Genomic DNA, 16,567 nt, shown 5'->3' with positions numbered 1-16,567 from the left:
ACATGTGCAGGCACACTGGCACAGCACATGCGAGTGAAATTCTTGTGTGCGAGCCCCACAAGCAACAGAGATGTGCAAACACAACAACACAAACGAGCAAAATACAAGAATGGCCAACCTGAAACTGTGTGTATACTGTATAAACTGTGTATACTAAATATTTTCCTACGTGTGTGTGTGTGTGTGTGTGTGTGTGTGTGTGTGTGTGTGTGTGTGTGTATACACATTTTTACAAATTAAATAGTAAAAAAAAAAAAAAAAAAAAAAAAAAAAATAATAATAATAATAATAAAATATATAAAATATACAGAGTTGAATATGTGCAGAACAAGTGGCATTTATATACAGTGTGGAGTGCATAATGTTGAAGTTCCAGTAGTGAAGCTGAGGTGTCTATGACGTGTTCAGCAGTCTGATGGCCTGGTGGAAAAAGCTGTCTCTCAGTCTGCTGGTACGGGACCGGATGCTGCAGAACCTCCTTCCTGATGGAAGCAGTCTGAACAGTTTATGGCTGGGGTGACTGGAGTCCTTGATGATCCTCCCCGCTTTCCTCAGGCAGCGCTTCCTGTAGATGTCTTGGAGGGAGGGAAGCTCACCTCCAATTATCCGTTCAGAGCACCGCACTACTCGCTGGAGAGCTTTGCAGTTGTAGGCGGTGCTGTTGCCATACCAGGTGGTGATGCATCCAGTGAGGATGCTCTCAATGGCACAGTGATAGAAGGTCCTGAGGATGCGGGGGCTCAGTCGTAGGTGTAGAGTGAGTACAGGAGAGGGCTCAGTACACACCCCTGTGGAGCACCAGTGTTCAGTGTGATGGGGGATGAGGTGATGCTGCCCAGTCTGACCACCTGGCGTCTGTCAGACAGGAAGCTAAGGATCCAGCTGCAGAGGGAGCTGCTCAGTCCTAGATCCTGCAGTTTCCTGTCCAGCTTCGAGGGAACGATGGTATTGAATGCTGAGCTGTAATCTACAAACAGCATCCTCACATACGTGTCTCTCTTCTCCAGGTGTGACAGGGCAGTATGTAGTGTCAGGGCTATGGCATCATCAGTGGACCTGTTGTGGCGGTATGCAAACTGTAGAGGGTCCAGTGAGTCGGGTAGTGCAGAGCAGATGAAGTCCCTGACCAGCTTCTCGAAGCATTTGCTTACGATGGGGGTCAGGGCTACAGGTCGCCAGTCGTTCAATGAGGAGATGGTGGAGGATTTGGGTACAGGGACGATGGTGGCCATTTTGAAGCAGGCTGGGACTACAGACAGAGAGAGGGAAAGGTTGAAGATGTGCGTGAACACTCCAGCCAGCTGAGCCGCGCATGACCTGAGGACGCGGCCGGGAATCCCGTCCGGACCAGTAGCTTTGCGTGCGTTCACCTTCCTGAAGCACTTCCGCACATCCTCCTCAGACACAGTGTGCGCACTGACATCATCCGCGGTGCGCACACTGTCCGGTCTCATGGTGTTCGCCGTGTTGAATCTAGCGTAGAATACGTTTAGATCCTCACACAGAGAGGCCGTGGTCTGCGGTGTGCTGGTTTTCCCTCTAAAGTCTGTGATCGTGTTTAGTCCCTGCCACATACTCCGAGGGTTGTCAAACTGTTGCTCCACCCTGTCCCTGTGCTCACGTTTGGCTGCTTTGATCGTCTTCCGGAGTTGGTAATGTGCGTGTTTGTAGTCCGATGTGTTCGCGGAGGCAAAGGCGGTGTTCCGTGCCGCCAGTGCCGCGCGAACATCCCCGTTAATCCAGGGTTTTTGATTTGGGAAGGATTTGACTGTTCTGGATGGGACGACATCTTCCACGCATTTCCTGATAAATCCGCAGACTGAGTCTGTGTATTCATCAATGTCTCTGGCGGCCACGTGAAACATTTCCCAGTCCGCGTGATCAAAACAGTCCCGCAGCGCAGACTCCGATTGGTCCGTCCAACAGTGCACCGCCCTCCGGGTTGGAGCTTCCTGTTTCAGCTTCTGCCTGTAGGCGGGCAGGAGCAGGATGGAGCAGTGATCTGATTGGCCGAATGGGGCGCGGGGGAGGGCTTTGTACGCATCCCGGAAAGAGGTGTAACAGTGGTCGAGTAGCCGATCTCCACGAGTGTTAAAATGGATGTGTTGGTGGAGTTTGGGTGAGACTTTCTTCAGGTTTCCCTTATTAAAGTCTCCGGCTGTGATAAACGCTGCCTCTGGGTGTGCGGTTTCCTCACTGCTGATCGCGCTGTACAGTTCCCTGAGTGCTCGGTCAGTGTCGGCTTGTGGGGGAATGTAAACAGCCGTAATAATCACTGCTGTAAATTCCCTCGGTAGCCAGAATGGCCGGCACTTAATCATCAGGTACTCCAGGTCCGGTGAGCAGAAGGATTTGACCGGGTGCACGTTCGCATAATCACACCAGCTGTTGTTGATCATGAAACACACACCACCGCCTCTGCTTTTCCCAGTAAGATCCTGTGACCTGTCCGCGCGGTGCACAGAGAACCCCGGCAGTTGTATTGCGGAGTCCGGTACTTTGTCCGATAGCCAGGTTTCTGTGAGGCAGATCACGCAGCAGTCCCGCATCTCTCGCTGGAATGAGATCCGTGCCCGAAGCTCGCACAGCTTGTTCTCCAGAGACTGCATATTAGCCAGTAATAAACTGGGTAACGGTGGTCTGTAAGTGCGCCGTCTCAGTCGAACCAGAACGCCAGATCTTCTCCCTCTGCGTCGGCGTTTGCGGCCTCCAGGGCCAGAGAACAAAGGCGTCTCAGGTGAGATGAATGGGGGGTCTGCAAACGGAGCGTCCGTGTTGCAAAACTTGAACTCCGGAAAGTTATAAGAAGACCGTCTTTTATGTCCAGTAAGGTTTGTCGGTCGTACACAAGGAGACAAGTGCTGCTCGTGAAAAAATAAAGGAAAAGTAAAATTAAACACAGAAGAAAGCCGTTGCTTGGGGGAGCTCGCGACGAGGCTGCCATACTCGGCGCCATCTTGAACGTACAACGTAAATGCTGGGCCAACACCACATTAAGCCCTGTGGTTTTAGAATGGCATGTCTCTCACTTTAGGGTGGATGTAGCTCACGCGGTAGCACAGATGATCGACTTTAGGGAAGGGTGGTGTTTCATTCACTGGCTGCTCAGGTCTTCATGCCAAATATCCTTGGGAACGATACTAACACCAAGTTGCTCAGTGTGTGCGGATGTTAGATAGAAAGCACTTCAGCACAGAAAAAAGTGCTTGTATGAATGGGTGAAAAACACATGATGTGTAAAGCTCTTGGAGTGCTCCGAGAGAGCAGGAAAGAGCCATATAATAATCAGCAGAGGTGTGGACTCGAGTCACATGACTTGGACTCGAGTCAGACTCGAGTCATTAATTTTATGACTTTAGACTTGACTTGAAAAAATGTTCTAAGACTTGTGACTTGACTTGGACTTTTACACCAATGACCTGGGACTTGAATTGGACTTGAACCGGTTTACTTGAAAAGACTTGATATTTTACCCCAAATATAAAATTTAACATGCATATTATATAGAGATTGAAAATGTGACGTCATTCACGGGTAGAACCGCAAAGGATTCTGGGAACTCGTGGCAAGCGGTACTAGCGCACGCAGGCTTTCAATTGAAATCAGTCACACAGCGATAAAAAGAAACACAAAAATGGCAAGAAGCTGTTGTATTATTAACTGCAATAGCTGGTCGCATGACAGCCACGGGAAGCCGACGGGTAAAGAGATCGGTTGTTATCGGATTACGTCGCTGAAGAGAAATTGTTCAGCCATGTTTCCGAAGTAACAAAGACGCGACGGATGGCCTGGATTGCAGCCATTCAAAGATCAAATATAACGTCCCAGAACACTCCAGCTCACAGGTTAGTCTGCTCCAAGCATTTACACGAAGGTCAGTCTGCTGTTGTAGTTAACATAATTGGTGATATAGGTTACAAGCAAGTCTGGCGCTGAACAGAAATGGTCGCGCTATGCTCCTTTATTTATTGTGCATAAATAGTGAATTGTCCTGACACAATATTGTGTTTCGCTTCTGTTATTATGGTACATTGACAAAAACATAATACTTTTATTCACAGGATAAAACAGGTTTTTTGTATCACTAATTGCCCAGTACGATTACAGCATACAGTATTATTGTCACTGCTACATTTCTGTGATGCTACCAGAAATTATTTCCACTACTAATTAATTACCATTGAGCTCAAAGGTCCTATTAATAAACGGTTAAGGAATGTGTATTTATGAAGACGATTTGTGAGACTGGTAAACTTATGATACGTACGATGGTCTTTCGTTCTACACGGTGCATTTCAAGGTCCTGCACCCATCCGTCGGTAAACTGTACCTGGGCTTGTTGCAGTGACCTGAAGTTACTAAACTTCATGAGTGTATGCACTCACTCCAAGAACCGTATGATTATAAATATGCATATAAATATGCTAAGATGAGATAGCTGACTTCATCTAACTAGCAAATGTTGTCCAGGCTACGTTGGTGATACAGTTTTTTTTAATGTGTATGATATTTTTGTCATGCGATTTTAAAGCTGGTCCTACAACCGCATCCAAGAATAACATGCAGCTTATCTCAGAACTGTCGGTGAAAATTATTCTTGGAGCTAGGTTTAATTGAGCTGCATTTTAAAGAGGTGCAATTTCACAATTTGTGTATATTTTCTAAGTTCACTATTTTGTCATGTGTTGAGAAAAACACAGATTTTAAAATTACATGGTCTAATATTTACATTTAGCATAACTGCAACATTATTTTTTCGTTTTTTTTTTTAAAGACTCGAAAGGACTTGAAATTCAAAGTTTCAGACTTGTGACTTGACTCGGACTTTTACACCAGTGACTTGAGACTCGACTCTGACTTGCCTGACATTACTTGAGACTTGACTTGAGACTTGAGGATAAAGACTTGAGACTTACTTGAGACTTGCAAAACAATGACTTGGTCCCACCTCTGATAATCAGACCATTTACTCAAGTTCATAGGTGTGTGAAGACAGACGAGGGAATAATTTTGGCAACATAGCGTATGTAAAGTAGCTTTTCTAGTGGAGAGTTTTAGCAGATTGGTCAAGATAAAGGCAAAGCAGCCTTTGAAAACTGTTTGCTTTGTGACGAACTCTGACCTGTTTGACTGTCACAAAAAACAAACCAACAACAAGACTCAGTGCCAAATTCTAATGAAGTGATCTTCTACAGAAATGTGTTTGTGCCAACTTGGCACAGACTCATGTCTGGTTATAGTTCGGGGCGATTGTGGCTCAAGAGTTGGGAGTTCGCCTTGTAATCGGAAGGTTGCCGGTTCGAGCCCCGGCTCGGACAGTCTCGGTCGTTGAGTCCTTGGGCAAGACACTTCACCCGTTGCCTACTGGTGGTGGTCAGAGGGTCCGGTGGCGCCAGTGTCCGGCAGCCTCGCCTCTGTCAGTGCGCCGCAGGGTGGTTGTGGCTACACTGTAGCTGCCATCACCAGTGTGCGAATGTGTGCGTGAATGGGTGGATGACAGGTTGTGTAAAGCGCTTTGGGGTCCTTAGGGACTAGAAAAGCACTATACAAATACAGACCATTTATTTCTCAGATTATTGATTTAATTTCATTTATTGAATTTACCTGTTCATAAATCACACTAGTGTCTCTTCCTTACTCCTGTAGGTCACCAGTTCATCAATAAGTGGGCAATGCTAACCGAAGGTGGTGACATTAGCACTGGGGTCAAAGGTTATATCAAGTGTGACATCAGCCTTTCATCGAAGGGAGATACCATGCAGCCAGGACAAAAAGCAAGTGATGCCGAGGAGCAGATAGACAAGTATGAACCATCTTTTTAATGTCATTCATAATTTAACTGACCCGATGTTTTTGTAGATTTCGTAGAAAGAAATTGTCTGTTTTGTTTGTTTTCAGTCTAGGATCCAGTTTTCAAGATATCATTTTCAATATGTCTGTGAAGGTTCTCAGTCATCCAGGTCACGGTAGTCTAAGGAGCTTGGAAAGAAAAGTCAGGACTTTTTAAAATAATAATGCACATAATTATTTTAGATTTCCATATCACTCCCATAGGGCTTACAGTTTTTTCTGATTGCTTAAGCACATTTTTTGTAACTATTGGCTAATTTTGCAAAACTCTTCACGCAAATAAGAAAACCTGTCACCCAATCATCAAAACATTGTAGTTCTCTTGCAAAAGCAAACACAGCTAGATTAACTCTTCACACCTTCGTAAAAATGGTGTTTCCGTATCAAACAGTACACACAAGCCATCATCTACTAAGCACACAATGCGCCAACTGCACACTGATGGTATGAATACAAAACACATCTGGCCTTTGCTTTCTCTGTGCACAAGGTAGGCTATGTCAGTTTGAGCTCATACTTCTGTCATAGATCCATAAGCATAGAGGGATCCAAACTTCAAGTACTGGTGTTTATTCAAACACATCAAAACAAACACAAGTGTTTATTTCCAAGTATAGGATTATTTGCAATCGCCATAATGACTATATGGGTTACTTGGTCTGCAGTGAACATGCTTCCTCTGCCCCAGCATCTGGTCATCTAGCAACTCTGTAAAGTAACAACTTCAGTATTTTTACATCAATGGTATTGGTGTGTTTCTCATTGGCATATGGCAGTGCTACAAATCTTTGTGCGAAGTGACTGTACTCACCGATTCTCATTTCAAGATGTCCTTATGGTGCTTGCTACAGTGTAGCGGCTCGAGTTAGGCTGGACCTGTTGGCCAGCTACCCTCAGGGTCATTCCACGGTTGATTACATGGTCCACTATTGTAGCTCTGATGTCATCAGCAATTCTATTTCTTACTCTTCCTACCCTTCCTCTCCCCCCTCCTCATCTTCCTCTCCCCCTTCCTCGTCTTCCTCTTGCTCCTCCTTGTCCTTGTCGTCCTCTTCATCCTACTTCTTCACCTCCACGTCCTCTTCCTCGGCCTCCTCTACTTATCACTCTTTCTGCTCCCTCCATTGTACTCCGCACACACAGCTTACCTGTATTATAGTGCTTAGGCTGATTGCAAAGTGAACTAATTATCTAAAAAAGTTTTCACATGTGAAAGTGTGCCAGACAGTTGGCAAATTAGTGTTAATGATAGCCATACATGTGTATACTTTTGCTAGGAGTGTGTTGGAAATGTGGTAATTGAGTGTTGTGCAGTGAATTGTGCCTACAGTTTTGCAAAGTGTGTGTTACAAAATTGCAAACTGAGTGCAAAGCAGTTTTTGTGCTTTTAGTTTTGCAAACTCAGTGAGTGGTTTTGCTATAAGTCTGAATAGTTTTAGAGATTGTGCTACAGGAATCACAGTTAGGGTTTAAGCATTCAGAAAAAACTGTAAATCTGGGACTCTCCACCATTTGACCTTAGAACTGAAGAAGCTTCTCGGATGAGAGGTGAAACGTCTTCAAGCAACTTAAAGAAGTCCAGACGCTTTTCTTTCCAAGCTCCTTAGACTATCATTTTCAAATTTTGTGTGATGGTAGATGCCAGTACCAGCTCGAACTGATTTAATTTTTCTGAAAACCAGGTTAATGTCAAGGCCACCAAAGATTTTACATTACCCACAATTTTTATGAACATCAAAACAATATACTATGTTTTGATGTACATGAGTACCATTGGTTGGCAAAGCATTTGATCTTCACCTTTATTATAAATGCTAAAAGTCAAAGTAGACCTATATTGAATAATATATCACATGACAGGGCATGGAGAAAGCTGCAAAACACCTCCCAGTTCATTGTTCCTTCAGTGGGCTGGTTTCAGTCATTATGCAAATGTACTAAGATTGAAACCTGCAGTCAGCTGAGACTGAAGACGTCACCTGATGATGACGAAACGTTTCTCCCACAAAACGCTACGTCCAGATGAACAGAATCAACTTTTGGAGATTTACTTTCCTGGATGATTGAGATGCATCAACACACTTTTTTTCAGTACAAAGCCCTACAATGTTACAAAATTCCATGAATATATCTTAAAGTCTAAAGTTTTTACTGCTTATAGAAGCTAAAGATTTCATTCAAGTTGCTCCGATCATATGAGTAAAAAATGACACCTGTTTCATTTTCATTTTAGAATGTAACGCTTCAAAGTCATAGGTAGAAGCTCCAGGTCAGACGAATTAGGAAAATCTTTCTCTTGAATCATTTCCAAACGTTAGAGCAATATATTTATCATTAAGGGACACATTTTTTCAATACAACATTATTTAACATTATTATTTGACTTCATAATGACAATTAATTGATATATTACTCTAAATGTCCATGTTAACAATGTTTCAGTTTCAGTTTTCAGGTTTTTTTTGTGATATGCAAGTTAGCACAGGGTCAACATTGCAATGAAATGTGTTTATGTGTTATGTTGACATCACCTGATCTATGAAAATAATGCACATCATTATTGGAGATTTCCATATCACTAATACTTACATCAGCATAAAACATCAAGGTCTTAGTATAGTTGTTGTATAGTATAGCACTTCTTATCCTCCCGTACTTTCCCGTATTGAGATACATTTTTTAATGTCATTTATGTAAATAAATCAGTCAAGGAGATGCTGTGAGCACCACTGTGCTTACGTGAAAAACAAACTTGACTGTTGTCCACATCACAATGAAAAGAAATATTGTTCTTCTGGAAAATAGTGCCAAGTGGCACCTGGTACAAAGACAAAAGGTGGTCCAAGAATGGAAACTTATGTTACTCCTCAAGGGAGGGAAGCAGAGGTGCAGCTAAAACTATCAGTGCTGACACAGAAACTTATCAGAGAGGAAGGACCTAAACCATTGGAGAGCTGAGGCAGTGATGCCCACCCACCAGTCATGATCCACAGTGTCAAAGGCATCAGTAACATGCAGTGGCATGCAAAAGTATTCGGCCCCCTTGAACTTTTCCACATTTTGTCACATTACAGCCACAAACATGAATCAATTTTATTGGAATTCCACGTGAAAGATGTTACGAAATCAGTTCTTTTTATTCCTCGAAGCATCCAGAGATGGCACCGGAACTCAGTAGTCATTCCACAAAACCTTTATTCATCTTCATTTAAGCATGCATCTTCTAGAAGGGAAGACGTGCCAGGCCGGTGTCCCTCTGCAGAATCTTCCACCTCTTTGTTAGTTACAGCCAGCTTTATAGAAGTGACCCCATCATGAAACCCCCATGGTGCGCTGCAAACCCTGTGTGTCTGTGTTTATGCACGAGCATGTGAGTGCCTGTGTGTGCGCATACCCGCGTGTCTATGTGAGTGCACGTGAGTGACTGTGTGCGCGTACCTGTGTGTATGTGTGTGTACGTGAGTGAGTGAGTGTGCATGTAGGTGTGGGTGTGTCGTAACAGTCAAAGCACTGTGTGTGTCTCTGCATACGTGACTTCCTGGGGGTCATAAAAGTAATCTCCTCACCCAAGCCACACCAAATTCCTCTACACAACATAGAAAACAGAGTTAACATATTACAAACACTGAGACCCCCACTCTGCATCCACTGGGTCGTTGGCCTCTTGTTGTCTTACATTTACAGATAAGCATGTGGAGAGTCTCCTGCAAACCTACTTCTAAGTTTATAACAATTATGAGTTTTTATTAAAGGTACAAGCATCAGCATCAGCAACCCCCAACTGTAGCTTCCTGTCTCCTGGCAGGCAGGCAGACCCCCAGTGTCCATAAATTCCTTTCTCTCTAAACAATTACACTCTCAGGCTACAGCTAAGCCAAACTGAAACACAGACCAATCCCTCCTTATTCCTCTGATCTAAACAAATTTAACACATCATATTATAATAATTATTTTCTTGTACTCACAAAGACCAACACAAAGTGGTGTACACGTGAGAAGTCATACATGATTCCAAACATGTTTTACAAATAAATAACTGCAGAGTGGGGTGTGGTAATTATTCAGCCCCCTGAGTCAATACTGTGTAGAACCAGCTTTTGCTGCAGTTCCAGCTGCCAGTCTTTTAGGGTCTGTCTCTACCAGCTTTGCACATCTACAGACTGAAATCTTTGCCCATTCTTCTTTGCAAAACAGCTCCAGCTCAGTCAGATTAGATGGACAGCGTTTGTGAACAGCAGTTTTCAGATCTTGCCACAGATTCTCGATTGGATTTAGATCTGGACTTTGACTGGGCCAGTCTAACACATGGATATGTTCTGTTTTAAACCATCGCATTGTTGCCCGGGCTTTATGTTTAGGGTCGTTGATGCTGGAAGGTGAACCTCCGCCCCAGTCTCAAGTCTTTTGCAGACTCTAAGAGGTTTTCTTCCAAGACTGCCCTGTATTTGGCTCCATCCATCTTCCCATCAACTCTGACCAGCTTCCCTGTCCCTGCTGAAGAGAAGCCCCCCCAGAGCATGATGCTGCCACCACCATATCTGACAGTGGGGATGGTGTGTTCAGAGTGATGTGCAGTGTTAGTTTTCTGCCACACATAGCGTTTTGCATTTTAGCCACTAAGTTCCATTTTGGTCTCATCTGACCAGAGCAGCTTCTTCCACATGTTTGCTGTGTCCCCACATGGCTTGTGGCAAACTGCAAACGGGACTTCTTCTGGTTTTCTGTTAACAATGGCTTTCTTCTTGCCACCATAAAATGGTAAATTACCATAAAGGCCAACTTTGTGCAGTGCACGACTAATAGTTGTCCTATGGACAGATTCCCCCAGCTTCACTGGGTGAATGGGTTAAATGCAGAGGAACTATTTCCCTATGGGGACTAACACGCACACTTTTTTTATGAGCTGTAGATCTCTGCAGCTCGTCCAGAGTCACCATGGGCCTCTTGGCTGCATTTCTGATCAGCGCTCTCCTTGTTCGGCCTGTGAGTTTAGGTGGACGGCCTTGTCTTGGTAGGTTTACAGTTGTGCCATTTCTGAATGATCGCTTGAACAGTGCTCCGTGGGATGTTCAAGGCACACTCAGTGCTGTGGTGAGTATTAAATATCACTTTGTATTAGTTCTGCTGGGTTATGCAACATGATATCTGGAGGCAGTGCCGCTGTGCAGCATTTCTGCAAAGAGTGTGGCCCAGGTGCTGTTTCAGGTCATCTCCCGAGTCGTTATCCCGAAAGAGGTACTAGTTGACCAGAACACATTGTTCATTGTCACACTAAAAGAGCTGTACGAATTATTGAGTAGTAAATATGTTCGGACCAGCGTCTGCCACCCTCAGGCTGACAGGTTGGGGGAGCGGCTGAATAAGACTATAAAATCCATGATTAGTAAGTTCTTTCATTTGGATGGACACAATTGGGATCGCTGGTTAGACCCTCTGTTGTTTGCAGTGCAGGAGGTGATCCAGGCGTCCACGGGATTTTCTCCTCTTGAAATGAACATCTTTGAGCCAGTCCAAGGGCTGCTCGAATCAGAGATATCAGTACAGGGAGTGCAGAATTATTAGGCAAATGAGTATTTTGTCCACATCATCCTCTTCATGCATGTTGTCTTACTCCAAGCTGGAAAAGCATTTGCAGAGCGGCTTGGATTATAAAGAATTAATAAACCACTGAAGGTTGTATCGGGGGAGCTCAAGCTTCAATCGAGATTCATGTTACTCATGCTCAGTGCTACAGACAGATGATGTACAGGGAGTGCAGAATTATTAGACAAATGAGTATTTTGTCCACATCATCCTCTTCATGCATGTTGTCTTACTCCAAGCTGTATAGGCTCGAAAGCCTACTACCAATTAAGCATATTAGGTGATGTGCATCTCTGTAATGAGAAGGGGTGTGGTCTAATGACATCAACACCCTATATCAGGTGTGCATAATTATTAGGCAACGTCCGTTCCTTTGGCAAAATGGGTCAAAAGAAGGACTTGACAGGCTCAGAAAAGTTAAAAATAGTGAGATATCTTGCAGAGGGATGCAGCAGTCTCAAAATTGCAAAGCTTCTGAAGCGTGATCATCGAACAATCAAGCGTTTCATTCAAAATAGTCAACAGGGAAGAAGCGTGTGGAAAAACCAAGGCGCAAAATAACTGCCCATGAACTGAGAAAAGTCAAGCGTGCAGCTGCCAAGATGCCACTTGCCACCAGTTTGGCCATATTTCAGAGCTGCAACATCACTGGAGTGCCCAAAAGCACAAGGTGTGCAATACTCAGAGACATGGCCAAGGTAAGAAAGGCTGAAAGACGACCACCACTGAACAAGACACACAAGCTGAAACGTCAAGACTGGGCCAAGAAATATCTCAAGACTGGTTTTTCTAAGGTTTTATGGACTGATGAAATGAGAGTGAGTCTTGATGGGCCAGATGGATGGGCCCGTGGCTGGATTGGTAAAGGGCAGAGAGCTCCAGTCCCACTCAGACGCCAGAAAGGTGGAGGTGGAGTACTGGTTTGGGCTGGTATCATCAAAGATGAGCTTGTGGGGCCTTTTCGGGTTGAGGATGGAGTCAAGCTCAACTCCCAGTCCTACTGCCAGTTTCTGGAAGACACCTTCTTCAAGCAGTGGTACAGGAAGAAGTCTGCATCCTTCAAGAAAAACATGATTTTCATGCAGGACAATGCTCCATCACACGCGTCTAAGTACTCCACAGCGTGGCTGGCAAGAAAGGGTATAAAAGAAGAAAAACTAATGACATGGCCTCCTTGTTCACCTGATCTGAACCCCATTGAGAACCTGTGGTCCATCATCAAATGTGAGATTTACAAGGAGGGAAAACAGTACACCTCTCTGAACAGTGTCTGGGAGGCTGTGGTTGCTGCTGCACGCAATGTTGATGGTGAACAGATCAAAACACTGACAGAATCCATGGATGGCAGGCTTTTGAGTGTCCTTGCAAAGAAAGGTGGCTATATTGGTCGCTGATTTGTTTTTGTTTTGTTTTTGAATGTCAGAAATGTATATTTGTGAATGTGGAGATGTTATATTGGTTTCACTGGTAAAAATAAGTAATTGAAATGGGTATATATTTGTTTTTTGTTAAGTTGCCTAATAATTATGCACAGTAATAGTCACCTGCACACACAGATATCCCCCTAAAATAGCTAAAACTAAAAACAAACTAAAAACTACTTCCAAAAACATTCAGCTTTGATATTAATGAGTTTTTTGGGTTCATTGAGAACATGGTTGTTGTTCAATAATAAAATTATTCCTCAAAAATACAACTTGCCTAATAATTCTGCACTCCCTGTATATGCAAAAGCTTAAGCTATTATGAGACTTGCCTTTGTGCTGCTCATCCCTCCACTTGTTGCTCATAATTCGTAGCAAATTTGATATAAGTGTATGGTTTATGGTCATCCTCAGGAACCTGTTGATTCCAGAGGGGTTTCCTTCTGAACGACCATGGGCTCGTTTCTGTGTGAAGGTGTATCGAGCTGAAGGCCTTCCCCGCAACAACTCCAGCATCATGGCTAATGTCACCAAGGCCTTCATAGGAGAAAACACAGCACTCATAGACCCATATGTTGTGGTCAGCTTCTTCAAACAAGTGGTTGGTTAAATGTCATTTATTAGCAGATAAGTCTGATCATTTATATTTAGAAATTAAACATAAAAGCTACTTTTCACTGCCTCCTTGTTCTGAGGGTCACTGGGGCTGGTATCTCTGCAGGTGATTTGGGAGGCTTTTACACTAGAGTGTAAAATTATACATTTATACAGTGTTTTACTATTTACATCATAAGCACTTTGCACCAGGAGCCCCCTCGCAGTGAAGTGGCAGTACTTGCCACTGTGCAAATCAATATCACGTTCTAATCATTTACTCGTCCCTTCAGGGTCGGACGTCAACACAAAAGTCGACAGCAGATCCAGTGTGGAATGAGCAGATTGTCTTCACTGAAATGTTTCCTCCTCTGTGTCAGAGACTGAAGATCCAGGTATGAACGCAGAAGTGCTCACTTCATGTTTGTATGTAGTTTCACTGTAATTTACACTTAGAAAGAGTCATGTTTTAAGTCCATAATCACTGACCTCATATCAAACTAATGTTTCTAGAATTCTGGCTTCTCTTTCCTCGTAGGTTTGGGATGAGGGAAGCATGAACGACGTTGCCATTGGAACCCATTACTTTGACCTGAGATGCATCTCCAATGAACAGGATGGTGACAGAGGTAGGAAACAAAGTCCATGACACAAGAATTACTGAGGAACTGTTAGTTGATCTGTGGTGACTTTTATATCTCTTGTTTTTATTATTTCTCCAGGGTTTTTACCAACATTTGGCCCTGCTTGGATCAACCTGTATGGGTCTGCTCGAAATTTTTCTTTGGGTGATGACACAGGGGAGCTTAATGAGGGCATTGGAGAAGGTGTGTCGTACAGGTAATATTAAAAGTTCATTCTGAGAAAAACTTATTTTGGGGTCTTTACCTTACAACATAAAGTGTCTGTTGTTGTGATTTGGCACTATGTAAGTAAAACTGAATTGAATGGAAAGGAACTGAATTAAACTGAAACCAATGAGCTGCCCGATTTCTGTTGGTATCAGGGGCCGACTCTACATGGAGCTGGCTGTTGAGATTCTGTCGGGAGGGACAGGGTCAGACTCCAAACTTAGCCGTATTATGAAGCCAATAAAAGATGCTAAAGCAGGAAAAGCTGGAGGAGGAGCAGGCACAGGTGGAGCTGCTGATGATGACAAAGGAAGAGCTGCAGCAGAGGTCCTGCCTGTGGATCCTCCTCCTGTGGTAAGAGGAGTGTGTGTGTGTGTGTGTGTGTGTGTGTGTGTGTGTGTGTGTGTGTGTGTGTGTGTGTGTGTGTGTGTGTGTGTGTTCCAGTATTTTATCAGTATTTACACACTGAGGTTAATTATGGAGTTCCACAGGGTTCAGTGCTAGGATCAATTCTGTTTACATTATACATGCTTCCCTTAGGCAGCATCATTAGAAGACATAGCATACATTTACACTGCTATGCAGATGACACCCAGCTCTATCTGTCCATGAAGCCAGATAACACACACCAATGAGTTAAACTGCAGGAACGTCTTAAAGACATAAAGACCTGGATGGCCGCTAACTTTCTGCTTCTTAATTCAGATAAAACTGAGGTTATTGTACTTTAGCAATGGGTGCCATTTAGCTCAGTGCATTGAACAGGCAACCACATGTCGTACAACTGAAAGTGGCCAGCCCAGGTGTGAGTCCAACCTGCCGCCCTTTACTGCATGTCTTCCCCTCTTTCTTTTCCTCTGCTTTCCTGCCATTTCTTCACTGTATCTGTCAATAAAGTTGTAAAAGGCCCCAAATAAAAAATACAAAAAAACCCAGCAATATGATATACAACCAGGTGCCTACTCAGCATGGCATTACCTTGGCCTCCAGTAACACTGTGAGGAACCTTGGAGTCATTTTTGACCAGGACATGTCCTTCAATGCACATATTAAACAAAGAATTCAAAATCCTGCTCCTCACATACAAGGTCTTAAATAATCAGGCCCCATCTTATCTTAATGACCTTGTAGTACCATATCACCCTATTAGAGCACTTCGCTCTCGCTCTGCAGGCCTACTTGTTGTTCCTAGAGTATTTAAAAGTAGAATGGGAGGCAGAGCCTTCAGTTTTCAGGCCCCTCTTCTGTGGAACCAGCTTCCAGTTTGGATTCAGGAGACAGACACTATCTCTACTTTCAAGATTAGGCTTCAAACTTTCCTTTTTTCTAAAGCACATAGTTAGGGCTGGACCAGGTGACCCTGAATCCTCCCTTAGTTATGCTGCAATAGACGTAGACTGCCGGGGATTCCCATGATGCACTGGGTTTTTCCTTTCCAGTCACCTTTCTCACTCACTATGTATTAACAGACCTCTCTGCATTGAATCATATCTGTTATTAATCTCTGTCTCTCTTCCACAGCATGTCTTTATCCTGTCTTCCTTCTCTCACCCCAACCAATCACAGCAGATGGCCCCGCCCCTCCCTGAGCCTGGTTCTGCTGAAGGTTTCTTCCTGTTAAAAGGGAGTTTTTCCTTCCCACTGTCGCCAGAGCACTTGCTCATATAGGGTCATATGATTGTTTTGTCTGTATTATTGTAGGGTCTACCTTACAATATAAAGCACCTTGAGGCTACTGTTGCTGTGATTTGGGAGTATACAAGTACAATTGAGTTGAATTGAACCTAATTCTGAGAGCTTCCACCAAAGCTAAATATATCAATTACACAAAAGATTTTTCTAACTGGGAACCATAAAACCATTGCGTTAACAACATGCTGAAAAAGCATCTAATGGGGCAACATCATGCTGCCTTTTTCTAAAGTCAGATAAAATTCCAGGACTTTTGGCAGGACTTGCAAACAGTTCATGATTTTAGTAGTTTTACTGACCTGCAATGTCTCCCTCTGGATGAGAGCATAGTGAAGCGTAAAAATGCATTTAGTAAAGTAATTAAGTATGGTTGAAATGTAGTCATACTTTAAATATTTCAATTTTATGCTGCTTTCTAGTTTTCTTCATTATTGTACTTCAAACCACTTTTTAATTGTTTAGATTTCTCCTTTCATGCAGATTTTAAAATATGGTTCTAGTGATTCTCTTTTGTGTCTGGGGATTCAAAGCGCTTTATGCAACATGCAGCATCCTAATAAATAGCCTAATAGC

General features: G+C 43.5%; 1 protein-coding gene across 5 annotated transcripts in view; it reads left to right on the top strand.

Moving 5' to 3' along the window:
* fer1l6 (fer-1 like family member 6) overlaps positions 1-16,567 on the top strand; it is a 68,467-nt gene that overhangs the window by 18,139 nt on the left and 33,761 nt on the right. For 3 of the 5 annotated variants that reach the window (XM_082507931.1, XM_082507930.1, XM_082507932.1), the window contains 6 exons: positions 5,647-5,803; positions 13,272-13,458; positions 13,745-13,846; positions 13,990-14,080; positions 14,174-14,291; positions 14,458-14,656. In XM_082507931.1, coding sequence (XP_082364057.1) covers positions 5,647-5,803; positions 13,272-13,458; positions 13,745-13,846; positions 13,990-14,080; positions 14,174-14,291; positions 14,458-14,656 — 854 coding nt within the window. Of the gene's footprint in view, positions 1-3,299; positions 3,846-5,646; positions 5,804-13,271; positions 13,459-13,744; positions 13,847-13,989; positions 14,081-14,173; positions 14,292-14,457; positions 14,657-16,567 lie in introns of those variants that run through there. The other 2 variants (XM_082507933.1, XM_082507934.1) reach the window with 2 other exon arrangements.

The sequence above is a fragment of the Aulonocara stuartgranti genome, assembly GCF_965226115.1.
Source record: "Aulonocara stuartgranti genome assembly, chromosome: 16".
In the NCBI taxonomy this organism is placed as follows: Eukaryota; Metazoa; Chordata; class Actinopteri; order Cichliformes; family Cichlidae; genus Aulonocara; species Aulonocara stuartgranti.
Note: the sequence above shows the minus strand (reverse complement) of the source record. Positions and strands in the feature narration are given on the sequence as shown.